Source organism: Solea senegalensis, linkage group LG18 (assembly GCF_019176455.1).
Source record: "Solea senegalensis isolate Sse05_10M linkage group LG18, IFAPA_SoseM_1, whole genome shotgun sequence".
Taxonomy (NCBI): Eukaryota; Metazoa; Chordata; class Actinopteri; order Pleuronectiformes; family Soleidae; genus Solea; species Solea senegalensis.
Window position 1 is genome coordinate 2,083,527 of NC_058041.1, and position 12,636 is coordinate 2,096,162.

Here is a 12,636-nt window from a genome sequence, read left to right on the forward strand (position 1 = left end):
TATATATATATATATCACACTTTATGTGTTTTTGTTCTTTTTGAATATGAATCTATGCACATTGTTAATCTGTTTCAGGGGACAGAAAATCAATGCTCCAGTCCAAGGGGTCGGAAACCTTTTTAAATTTTTATAGCATCCTTTAACAGCCATACTAAACTGAACTCATTGAACACTTGCATCACATTAACCTCCCTAACATGATGGCCGGGGGCTGCTTGTTTTTTTGGTGAGCCATCTGATGTCAAATGGTAGTGATGATGATGATGGTGATGATATCACCTGGTTTGCTTCAGTCAATCTTGAGTGAAACTGACACATTTCAAGAGCTTGTTTTTGCTTTTTCAGTCAGGCACAACAGCTGGTTCTAAATTAAACACCTTAACAGATATGGTTTTGTTTTTTTGTTGTTTATTCTCATGTCCTGAAACCTCTCGCCAAATGCCTGAAGGAGTTTTTGCAAACTCACCAGCATTCAGATGTCATGGCAGGTTTTTGTTCTTGCAGAGTTTAATACAGTGAATGCACACACTTTGCTCACGTTGCACAATTTTACGTCTACGTCTGTCAAAACACTCCTTCACAAATTCTCCTTCTGAATGAGGTTTCAGCTCCTGTATTTTTTTAAATCGTGTAATGTTGACACACAAGCATTTCCTGTTTTTTTGCTTTTCTTGACGGTCACTATTGGCGCTTTTCCACTAGCACGACTCGACTCGCCTCACCTCGCCACGTTACGATTATTTTGAGTGTCGTCACTGGAAGAGCCATGAGCAAGAGTCAAACTGAACAATGCCGAAATATAGGTCATATAGACTAAAAAATCCTGAAAACTTGCATTATTCTCCAACATTTAGCACGGAAATGTCTAAAATCTCAATATTTAACAGAGGAGTCTGGTGTATTTAGTTAAGTGACTATGTCAGACGGAGTCTGTGCTCCAGACATGCAGGAAGTACTAAACGATTCTTTTTAATTAACGGATTCTAATGATTCAGTTACACCGAAAGCAACAGCTTTACAGACACTAGTCACTTATTTGTGTGTGACGCGTGTAAAACAAAGTCACAGCAGTTTCATGCAGCCATGCAGCGATGACTGCGCCCACACTGAGGAGGTACTAATGGAAAACCAACCAAACCGAGTTGAATCGCGCCACACTGAGGCCATGCGAGCTGAGACCATGTAGTGGAAAAGCGGCATATGATGACACTTAGTAGCTGCAAGTGTGTTGTGTTATCTGTGATCATGACTTGGACAGAATTGACCACCCAAAGGTTTTTATGTTAATTTTTTTTGTTCTAAAGAAAACCCTTCTGTTATAACATTTTTATGCATTTATTTCAGAGTTGCTTTTTTGTATTTATAATTTGTCTAATTGGCTGTATACATCCTAAAGTCCAGAGGTTCCCCGCCCCTGCTTTAATGCCTAAAGCTAGGAATTTGCACAATTTCCCAATTCCTTTGGTACATTTATAAAACGTATTCAACAACAGTTAAACTAAATGTAAAGCTTCAAATGTGCCCAGGGTAGAATACAAGAATAAAAGTACTTAGGTGTTTGGTTTAGCTGTTTTTAACAACAATTCCAGACACTAAACAAGCAAACATCATAATAAAATAAAATGAGAGTATGGACTTCGTGTGAGTTAAAGTTGTCCAGACATATTAACCACCGTAATTAAAAAATATTATTAAAAAAATATATTATTGTAAGACAAATCTATCCTTTAACAAAAAAAAAAAAAGACTCAAGACTAGATAAAATCCCTAGTACTAGATAAGTAGTATATGAGGTGTAAAATTCTTGTTTTTAAATTCCTCTGGCATTGACAGACATCACACACTGTAGATAACTAAATGCATTTCAGCAATATTATGCTAACACAGCGAGTTAAGACATTGGACCGAGGTCTGAATGGAAGCAATAAACTCTTTGACGTACAGCTTTCAGAAAAAAAAAGCCGATTTACTAATTGTTTGTTATACACTGAACAGGCATATTTATACTTTTTTGATTATTCAGACACAACACGCGGAAGTGGCGGTATTATTTTACTTGTGCGGTTTTTATGTGCAGACGTTAGATTCTGATTTGATACCAAAGTAATGGGGCAGTAAAGAGTTGAGAAGATTTGGAAGGATTGTTCCCCATCTTCCTAAAAAAAAAGAAAGATCAATCATATTCCACAAGTGTTTGCAAATGCTCTATTTGTAAAAGAATGTAACATGAATGATGGAATCAAATCTATTTTAAATTTTAAAAATAACCAAGGAACAAATTCAGTTGTGTATTAAGTGGTAGATTCAAAAATTTGCTCTCATTTTACAATATACGAAATAATGATGCATGATGACTTGTTTTTCCTTTTGCATGGACATTAGCCTTTGACAAATGATCCCTTATTCTAGATTCCTAGTCAGAATGTATCATTTAAACCTCAACATCTTAATGTTTCCAGTTCATCTAGTGTCACAATGAGACACGGAAATGTCTGATGTTAACTTTCACACAGGATGTGTGTGAAACGACGGGAACCTGCGGGATATGGTGGAAAAACAAAGAGAGAGAATCATAAAATGGTTGTTATGTTGGTCACAATGACTATTCTTGCCTCTATATAATATGTCTCAGTTAAACGTTGCTTCTTCTTCTTTTCTTTTCTTTTTTAGAAAACTGTAGAATATAGTGACATATGAAGAGCATTTATGGCTAATAAGTGAAGCGTTCTTTACCCGACCCTACACAATTATTATGCTCATTGCCTTCTGCGAAGGTTCTTTAAACTGATGTGTGAAATCTCTGCACCGGCTCACAAAATCGTGCTTCTACGCTGCATCAATTAAGTTCAATAAAACACACATCAGTTTAAAGAAAATAGGTTTATCGTGAAAAGAAGCATAACACTATATAAAATATATAATAGGGAACATCCAGGCTGAACAAACATGCTTATTTTTATACAAAGACCTTTTTGATAGAATATAGCAAACGATATTTATCTGCTTTTATTAGTAGTACTGCAACTAAAATCACGACTGAGAGAGGCATCAATTTGATTCTTGCTTCTGCTTTCGGCGATTTACTTTCTGTTTCTCATTTCAGCACAGATGAGCTCATGATCAAACAGGTATTTTCTCTTAAAGGGATGATTGAGGGGAGAAAAAACACAAACCTTTGACCTCTGTAGAAGTCTTCCTATGTCCGGTCGATGTGTACTGGGCCTCTGAGTTTCAAAGTCATTTTAAATTATTCCAATTAAAAACTAATTGTGGAAAAAAGAAAATCTTGTTTGTTTTATCTGTTTTTTGGGGTTTTTTTTTCGCATTGGCCACAAAATCTCGACTGTGTCGGAAAACAAACTGCATATATCCTCATGCTAATTAATGGATGAAGTGGAAGCTAAGGTAATACATCACCATAAGTGGTGGTTTTAAGATGAGGGGGATCGGGATTGGTGTCACCACAGTCAGATGACTCCCTGGTCCTGGGCCAATTATTCAAGAAGGCTCATCAATTAATCACCGTGACACACAAACAACCAGCAGGGCCAGAGGTCTTTTGGCCCTGCTGATCACGGCAGGAGGCCTCCAGCGGACGGATCAATACAGGACCAACACATGAAACATCACTATTGCCCTACTACCTTATTAAAATGTTTTAAATTTGAACATTTTACATGTCATAGTATCAGTACAAATGTAAATAAGACTACAATTTGAATAATTTGAATTTGTCTATGTCGTGTGACCTTTACAGTGTTATATCTGCAGATGTTTGGTTACCTTAAGTCATAGTTCAGTTGTTTTTAAGTGTTTCAATATTGACTTCACCGAGAGCTTCGCTGCTGACCAACGTCGCCGAGATCTGCCTGCAAGCTGGACACTCGCGTATAGGGCTGAACAATTTGAACAAATTTGATCAAATGTGTGTTTACACATCATATTCTACAGACTGAAGGAAACATCTTTGTTTGACAGGTTTTTTTGGAAGTCAGGATAAGTGGCCCTTCAAGTGAGAAGAAGGTCGCTAAAATCCTCAACACATGCCACATGAGTGGGTTTATAGCCAATGGGAACTGTTGTCGTCTTGTCTTGTTTGGTTGCTCTGTGCGCTTGTACTTCATACTTTCTCTTTTAATTTGTACTTTTTGGCGGCAGAAAGTTATAGCACAGATGACCAAAAAGACGAAATATTACATATTATATCTTTAAATAGTTATATGCAGGTAGTAGCAAAGTATTAGCAACAATGATGAGAGAAAACCGTACAGTGTAATCATGGTATGCTTGCAGCTGCTGTTGCTATGAACGCCCCTTCACACTCACAGCTCCTGACAAATCAAACCTACTAAATGCCATTTGGAGACGGTTGCGACATGTGACCGGATTTTTAAATTCTTTCCTTTGTTCTTCCCTGTTTTGTCTAGATTATGCAACATTAAGTTGACACCCAGAATCCCCACGAGAGGGTCCCTTCTGTGATTCCCAGGGAGCTGTTGATTACGCCAGCTGTGGTCTGGACGCTCACATTTTGAGAAACAAAAATGCTTACACCTACTAAAGGCTGGGGAGACAGATAAATGATGTACAAGGGTTCCAGGAAATGGCCTTGCCGGGCTCTCTGCCAGCCAGCCCATATAGACTAGTTATAATTAATGCTGGAACAAATTCCCAGTGGCACCGACTGATGATGGTTACTCTAAAATGAGGGGAAATCGTGTTGAAGGAGCTATATAAAGCCCTTCAGTGTCAAGCCACATGTGGCTCTGTAGCTTAACACTTAGTATTATTTCTTAATTGCCGTGTGAGGCTTACTTAATCAAAGTTCTATGGTCCATGTTATATATTACTTATTGATTCATTTATGAATTAAGCAGCTATTCATGCTTTTTCTGCCTCGAGAATCTCCACTTTTCAAATGAAGTAAATTAATAATGCAATTTAAATGTAAAGATGATAGGCACCACCTATTAAACCATGATATTCTTTGACTTGGCCTGTATTAGGCCAAGAGAAAATGACTGTTTCCCATTACATAAAATCATAAGATTTGTCAGAACTGAGGTGAATCACATGATTCATAATTGCACGGGTCTTTCTTTCGAGGAAACACATTCACATCCTTGAGAAGACATGAACAAAACAGAGGCAATTATGATACTGCTAACATCTGTGCAACATCTACAGTTGAAAGGGGTTTTACCACTTATCTTATTAGACCTGTGTACATGGTGTCAGTGAGAGGTTTCATTCAATGTATTACCTTATAAACATGTCCACACATATCTTTATATAATATAAGAACTGCAGGGAATCCGTGAATTGCATACTTCTAATACCCCTCTTATACACTTGGCTGCCATTCCCTGTATAGTGAGCCAAGATGGAGGAGATCCTAATATTCCTCTGTGTCGAAACTAGCATGTTTCTTTTTGGTGTTACAACCCGAAAACAACACACACAACGACCACAACAAAGAACTGAAGGGTGAGAGGTGAAAGTCAAGTTATGGATAACGATGACCTGGATGAATGAGAACCTACACAGACAACCATTGACACGCATTTGGCCGTATCATCCACTATGCCACATTTCACCAACAGTTCAAGAACAGTAGCTTTTACATAAGTCGTCACCGTCCACTGACGAGCCAGCAGGGGCGGAGTTCTAACCTGAGAAAGGGCTATCATGCAGCATTAAACATGGCAACGTATCGTGTGTCTGATCTTCTCTCGCTTACAGTAGGTGCCTCTAGTCTATCCTGATTCATGAACTAACGTGAATAGAAAGCCTGAGGCGACATGAAAGGGTCACTCTCATTTCCTGACTCCTCAAACCTGGGTAATTACATCTGTGTGCCTAAAGGACCTAGGTGTGTTTTCTATGGAGAGACAAAGGACAGAGGAAGACGGGGGGAAAGTGGTGCAGAAAAACAAAATCGCTTACTGTGACAGATACATATTTCTTCAACTGCTCAGAGACATAAACATGAAATATTATTTCCATTTACTTATTCTGTTTCATCAGGGCTTTGAGTATCCTCTTCTGCCCTTGTGTAAATGATCGCGTATTTCATGCATCAGTTACAAACTTCTCGTAAAGGATTTGATTCATAGCTTCCGCAAAAATACAATAGGTACAATCCACACAGTTCTGGGGATTATTTGCTGAGGTTCGAGGATTAGCAGCTGCTGTTCAGCCTGCTATAATGGAGCACAGAGGGTTTTTGTTGTACTCAAAGTGCCTGTAAAACTACATTTTAGAACATCTCCTTTAAAATAATATCTCATGATATCAGCAGAGGATGTTATAAATAGTGTCTTTCCTCTGGCCAGCAACTGGTAGATATTCTTCTTCAAGGATTTAATAGGCTTTAATTCACAAAGAGGCCATTTGGGGGGATGCTGAGTACCATAAACCAAAGGTTAGTGAGCTCCAATGTACTCAGGACCTTCAAAATGATCTAAATCACTTCGTTGTATGAAGACAATAAATGCGAGTCAGCAAAACCAGGTCTGTCCTCGCAGTGAAGTCATGACAACAGACACGGAACTGCAACAACAGGGCTCCATGGTCCCCCTCGAAAAAAAATATCTAAAAAATCTATCAGCATCCATCTCTAATCCAGCACTCGTGAGAAAGCAACAGAGATATGATCCTTCTCTCCCCATTTACCCCCCATTTACTCCTCTTCCCTCTGTCCCCAGCCTACCTAGACTATGCCATGCATGGGTCATCTCTGGCTGGCTGGCTGGCATTGCTCTGTCCCAGGGTGCAGACCTCGCCAACGTCTCCAGTGTCAGGCAAAAAGAGGGTCTTTGTTGCTGCAGACGGACACAGGGTAGTTGGGTGTTTCAGATATGGTGAACAGTATTCTTTTTCAACAAAATGAAGAACTGAATGCACAAGAGGAGATAAGACGGTTAGAAAGACTGTAGATCATGCCAGAGTTGGTGTTTTTACATGATAGCCATTTATAGTGCTGTGTGGGGACATGGCTTCTCTCTTAAACCCTCAGGAAAGGAACTTAAATCAAACATTACACTGGACTTATTTATGTAGTAGAAGTGTTAAATGGCATTAGGCATTCTTAATCTTGCATAGAAGACAAACTGCAATGAATCCAAAGTAATACACTAAAACAATCAATAAAACAATTATAAAACGGACTTTAATTATATGTATACTTTAATATGTCTGCTGTGAAGTAGCAGATACCTGTTGTCAAACCAAAATTATCGCTGACTGTTGAGCACGTCAGGTTTCAGGCATCAACTCGAATGACTTACATGTTTTTTCCTACTTATAATAATGTTTAATTTCATTTCATATTCAATTACAAGCTATATGTTGTGGTTGCAGGGCAGAGTGCATCATTACTTTGAGCTTACCGTCTGAAGAACCAGTGAAACGGTCGAGTTTTACCAGCTAAACTTTGCCAAGTGCGACATCCAGTGATCTTTTTTAGCCATGACCACCCAGTTGTTTCACGCGGATTGATTGGTCCGCCTGCCTCTGCGCCAACCAATCAGCGACATGAATACTGAAAGCGTCACGAAATTGACCAATGAGCGCGCACGTCTTTTAAGACAACAATAATGTACCTTGCATTGTGAAGCAGTAACACTACAAACTAGTGTCGCTCATGCTGTGAAAAAACTACAGACGTGAGGTAAATATATGACATACTTTTGTTGCGCAGTGTGCTCGAGGTTGCTCTTATTGTGCTGTGTCATTTCAGAATGCGTTCTTCCGCAGCTAGCTAGGCAACTTTATTAGTATACACAATTGAATGACTTCCCCCAGCTAACGGCTAACGTCAGCGTCAAAGCTCGTGAGTAACTACAGGGTGTAACTGCATGGCGTAGCACAGTGTTTTATAGACATATCCACTTTTAAATAATGTCAACATACCGCGACCTAATTCACACCGGGAGTTTGTGCGTAATACGACGTTTCTGATTGTTTTTACTGCCAAGTTTTTAATATCATGTAGCATCGGTGTAGCAGTGGACATGACACGACCCCAGCTTCCGTGAAGGTGTAAAACCTTGTATTATTTACAAATGTGTGGGCACGTTTGCAGGATGAAGGTGGTCAATCTGAAGCAAGCCATTCTGCAGGCATGGAAGGAGCGATGGAGCGACTACCAGTGGGCGATCAACATCAAGAAAAACTTTCCAAAAGGAGCAACATGGGACTACCTAAATCTCGCAGGTATGTGAAAAGAAAACGGTGTTGTGGTCATGAGTTGATGCAATTTAACTTGACTCCTGCCTTTTTGACCTATGTCAGCTGCGATTGGCACCAGTGCCCCCCTGCTACCCTCATGTGGAGGATAAAGTGGTAGAAGATGAGTGAGTGAATGAATGAATGTGTTAAATGTGCTCATGCTCCTGGATTGCTCCTGGAATGAAATGCATTATTTCCATTACAACAACATAGTTTTTATCCATCGATCAATCTACTGCCACTTTTTCCTCCACATGAGGGTCGTGGGGGGCACTGGTGCCAATCGCAGCTGACATAGGTCAAAAAGGCAGGAGTGAAAGGCGGGGGTACGCCCTGGACAGGTCACAAGTCCATCACAGGGTCACAATATAGTTTTATTTAAATAAATCTTCATGTCCCCTTTAAAACATTTTCTTTTAATCTAATTAAATACCTTTAGTTTTAAAGTAATTAATTACTAACTGCACTGTCTCTCATTGCAATTGTTTGACTGATTCTCAATTAATGTTCTTCTCATGTAGTAGTAGTAGTAGTTTTAGAGTCTTGTGAGGGGGGAGTTAAAGTAAAGTGTACCAGGTGGAAAATATGAAAACAAATCAAACATGGAGTTCTTGGCCAAACAACACTTACAGAAGAATCTTAATTTATTGCACTTGAAGCAGTATTTGAGATACACCTATGTTTAAGGATCTATAAAAAAACTTTATTAAGCATATTCTTACACTTACTATTATTAATTATGCCTAATTGTGACTCTGCTGTTTGTTTCTTCCAGAGGCTCTCATGGAGCAGGCAATGATTGGTCCCTCTCCTAATCCCCTTATTTTGTCTTACCTTAAATATGCTATAAGTTCACAGGTAATAAATTCACAAGAAATAATGTGTAACTGAACCATTTGTATATTGGTAAATTTGTTGTGAACATTACCTTCCTCTGTCCCTAGATGGTGTCTTACTCCAGTGTCCTTACAGCCATCAGCAAGGTAATTTAAACTGCAAGACAATTATACCATAGTGCATTTTAATGTAACATACAATTCAATTCAGATGTTATAATAGATCTTTGTTCCTTTTTAGTTTGAAGATTTTTCTCGAGAGCTGTGCGTCAAATCACTGTTGGACATAATGGACATGTTCTGCCACCGTCTCAGGTATGGGACATTTTCCATTGGCAGTTGTGTATCGTCATCATTTTCCTCACTAAATAATATCTGCATTGGGATCTTTCACATTGCAGTGTATTGTAAATTGTAAACTCCTGAATGTAAAATCAAATAATATCAAAGCGAATATCAAATATCATTGTGCCAAAATAGAGCTAAACCAGTTTCATTTGCACAAATGTTTACAGCGTATTCTTGAACATGCAACTTTCTTCTTCTTTAGTGTTTTACGGTAGTTGGCATCTGTTACGTGGCTTTGTTCTTTTAAATAGGTATAAATAGTTATACCAAAATGTTGAATTGGTATTTTATGTTAAACTCTAAGTCTCTCTTGCTTTCCATGATTCCCTTACTATTTCTATTCTATATTATTATTTATTGTAATTTTTTTTAACTGATTTCTATCTTTTCGGACTGTGAAGCTGTCACGGGAAAGCAGAGGAATGCATCGGCCTGTGTCGGGCCCTGCTGGCAGTGGTGGTGTGGCTGCTGCAGGGCTGTGGCTGGTACTGTGACAAGCTGAGAGAACCAGGCCCAACAGCCAGCACAGAGGCCAGTCTGCGAGCTTGCCAGGAGAGGCTTCACAGTCTGATGAACTGCACTAAGAACAGAGCCTTGGTTCACATTGCCCGGCTAGAAGATCAAGGTGTTTTTAGGATTTAGTTTGCTTTTGTGTGTATTAGCTACAAAATATAATGGCGATTCTTCCTCTACCAAAGCTATATGAGAGTAACCTGCTGCTGTTCTTCCACAGGATCCTGGAACAGTGTAGAGCAGGCAGTGCTTAAAGTGACCGATGGCCTCAGCGTCGTACCTAACCAAACACTGAGGACTAAACTGGAGGAAAGTTTGTCACTAGTGAAAGGGTAAAGATTCCCATCTAATTCCCTGCAAGTGAATCTGTATTCCGCTGTGAAGACCATCACAGTTAACTCCCCGTTCTTCCTCGTTCAGTATTCCAGTGATGCTGTCGGTTCAGTGTGAAGCTCCGCTTCACGCGTCCTTCCCGTCAGTCCACGCCTTCATCATGCTAGAAGGGACCATGAATTTAACGGGGGAGACGCAGCCACTTGTGGAGCAGTTGATGATGATCAAGAGAATGCAGGTAAACATTTGAATATTTAATATTTATGTATTAGTCTGTGTTGTCATTTTTCTCTGTCATGAAAAGAATGAAAACTCTTTCAGAGAAAACGTCAGCTTTTCATGTACAAAGTGACATGATTTGTCTGCTCATACATCCTTTTATTTGTTACAGATAAGTGCTATACAAATAAATGTATTGTTGTTTTGACATTAATAAGTAGGTGAAGCAGTTTTCTCAATGTATTTGTCTCCCTCAGAGAATTCCTGCTTCTCTTTTTGTCCTGGAGATTTGGAAGGCTTGCTTTACTGGCCTCATTGAGTCACCAGAGGGCACAGAGGAGCTTAAATGGACTGCCTTTACTTTCCTCAAGGTAAGTTTTATTTTAAGTGGCAGTGTGAAATTGGGCCTGTTTCTTGTTTCTTGCAATTGGCGTGAGTGTTGGTTGTATTTGTGACTTTTAATAAACAGTAAAGGTCACTATTTAGGGACGACTACGCTCCATTATTTTGATCAACTTTTTCATGCATGTTCCTGACGTCCTGCCACTGATTTTGTTTGCACCGCCAATTTTCTACATAAGTGCCAGTGTTGATTTCAAGTCGTCAGAGTTCACTGTCGCTGTAAATCCAAGGAATTTGAGCAATATTTTGCAGAACTTGGCCCAGCTGTGCTTTTCATGCAAAGTATGGGAACAGCCAGAGAAGGTTTCCGTCATCTTTCTGATTAAACTTCCTCTCATCCTTCTCTGTGGAATGCTTACACATCACAATAACAACATATAAAATAAACAAGATATTAAGGGAATTAGCTTTTAATTCTGTACCGGATATTAAGTGGTCACTACACAAGCAGAATCCGTTGCTTGTGGATTCCCATCGCGCCCATCTTAGCTCGCTTTGAATGCATTCTTTGGCAGTGATCCACCTGTGCTCTCACTCAGGATCTTTGGTTGACTAACTTTTAAATACTGAATTTTATTGCAAGCTTAAAGACAAGTCAACTGTGTGTTTTTTGCTTCTTTATCCCAGATCCCGCAGGTTTTACTCAGACTGAAGAAGTATCCTCAAAGTGAAAAGGGACAGGTAAAGCAACAAATCAAAACGATCATAGCAATAACCATAAACCACCACCACCACCACTTTTAAACATGACATGTATATTCCAGGACTTCATGGATGATGTAAACATTGCATTCCAATATTTACTCAAACTCACTCCACTGCTGGACAAGGCTGATCAGCGATGCAAGTAAGTTGTCCACCGTCTTTACCCTGTTGAAAGACCGGCACCATGACATTTCTAATTTTCTGTATGTGTTCTTTTGCTTCTTTTCACTTTACTGTAGTTGTGACTGCCTCAGCATGCTCTTACAGGAGTGTAACAAGCTCGGTCTGCTGTCGGATACTAATACAGCCAGCCTCACTTCAAAACGGTACGAGTGTCCAACTGAGAATGAATACAAACGGATGTGTTTGCCATATACACCGTGTTCACACCGTACCCCCAACCCCTCCTCTTTGCACTCCTCTTTCTCGTCTTTTCTCTCCCTCTCTGTGTTTTTTTTCTCTCTCCTCTGTCCTATCCCTCTCCTCTTGCACCTTTGATTCAGGACCGAGGACAGGGAGCTCGCCCCAAGGCTAAAGACCGCAGAAAATGCTAACATCCAGCCCAATCCAGGTCTGATTCTGAGAGCTGAGCCAACGGTCACCAATATTCTAAAGGTAGTTCACCACGGCCTGATTCTTAAGTGTACAGTAGGACAATAGGAGTGTGAGTTACAGTGTTGTCCTTCTTGACCATTAGACAGTCGATGCAGATCACTCCAAGTCCCCTGAGGGCCTTCTCGGGGTCCTGGGACACATGTTGTCTGGGAAGAGCCTTGATCTTCTTCTGGCAGCAGCAGCAGCCACTGGGAAACTCAAATCCTTTGCCCGGAAGTTTATTAAGTAAGTTAATGCAAAAAAGCATAAAATGACTTGAAAACCATGTTATAACCCTACCTAAAATGTATGTGCTTGCCCCATTGGAAATTCCTGAGGATGATTTTTGTCTTTTGTTACAGGCTTAACGAGTTTCCCAAGCACATCAGCGGAGAAGGATGTGAGTTTAAAGACAGGAGTGACGTCTTCCAATGTGGGATTTTTTTCCCCC

At 39.7% G+C, this 12,636-nt stretch overlaps 1 protein-coding gene across 1 annotated transcript in view; it reads left to right on the plus strand.

Annotated features, from left to right (window-relative positions):
- The first annotated feature begins 7,602 nt into the window (after window positions 1–7,602).
- The window catches only part of med24 (mediator complex subunit 24), an 11,719-nt gene continuing 6,685 nt past the window's right edge, over window positions 7,603–12,636 (plus strand). Inside the window, exons 1-15 of the mRNA XM_044014254.1 lie at window positions 7,603–7,675; window positions 8,090–8,220; window positions 9,011–9,093; window positions 9,180–9,218; window positions 9,313–9,386; window positions 9,821–10,044; window positions 10,153–10,264; window positions 10,353–10,503; window positions 10,742–10,855; window positions 11,514–11,567; window positions 11,651–11,733; window positions 11,831–11,917; window positions 12,107–12,206; window positions 12,289–12,431; window positions 12,548–12,585. Of these exons, the coding sequence (XP_043870189.1) occupies window positions 8,091–8,220; window positions 9,011–9,093; window positions 9,180–9,218; window positions 9,313–9,386; window positions 9,821–10,044; window positions 10,153–10,264; window positions 10,353–10,503; window positions 10,742–10,855; window positions 11,514–11,567; window positions 11,651–11,733; window positions 11,831–11,917; window positions 12,107–12,206; window positions 12,289–12,431; window positions 12,548–12,585 (1,432 nt within the window). The 5' untranslated portion in view covers window positions 7,603–7,675; window position 8,090. The remainder of the gene's footprint in view (window positions 7,676–8,089; window positions 8,221–9,010; window positions 9,094–9,179; window positions 9,219–9,312; window positions 9,387–9,820; window positions 10,045–10,152; window positions 10,265–10,352; window positions 10,504–10,741; window positions 10,856–11,513; window positions 11,568–11,650; window positions 11,734–11,830; window positions 11,918–12,106; window positions 12,207–12,288; window positions 12,432–12,547; window positions 12,586–12,636) is intronic.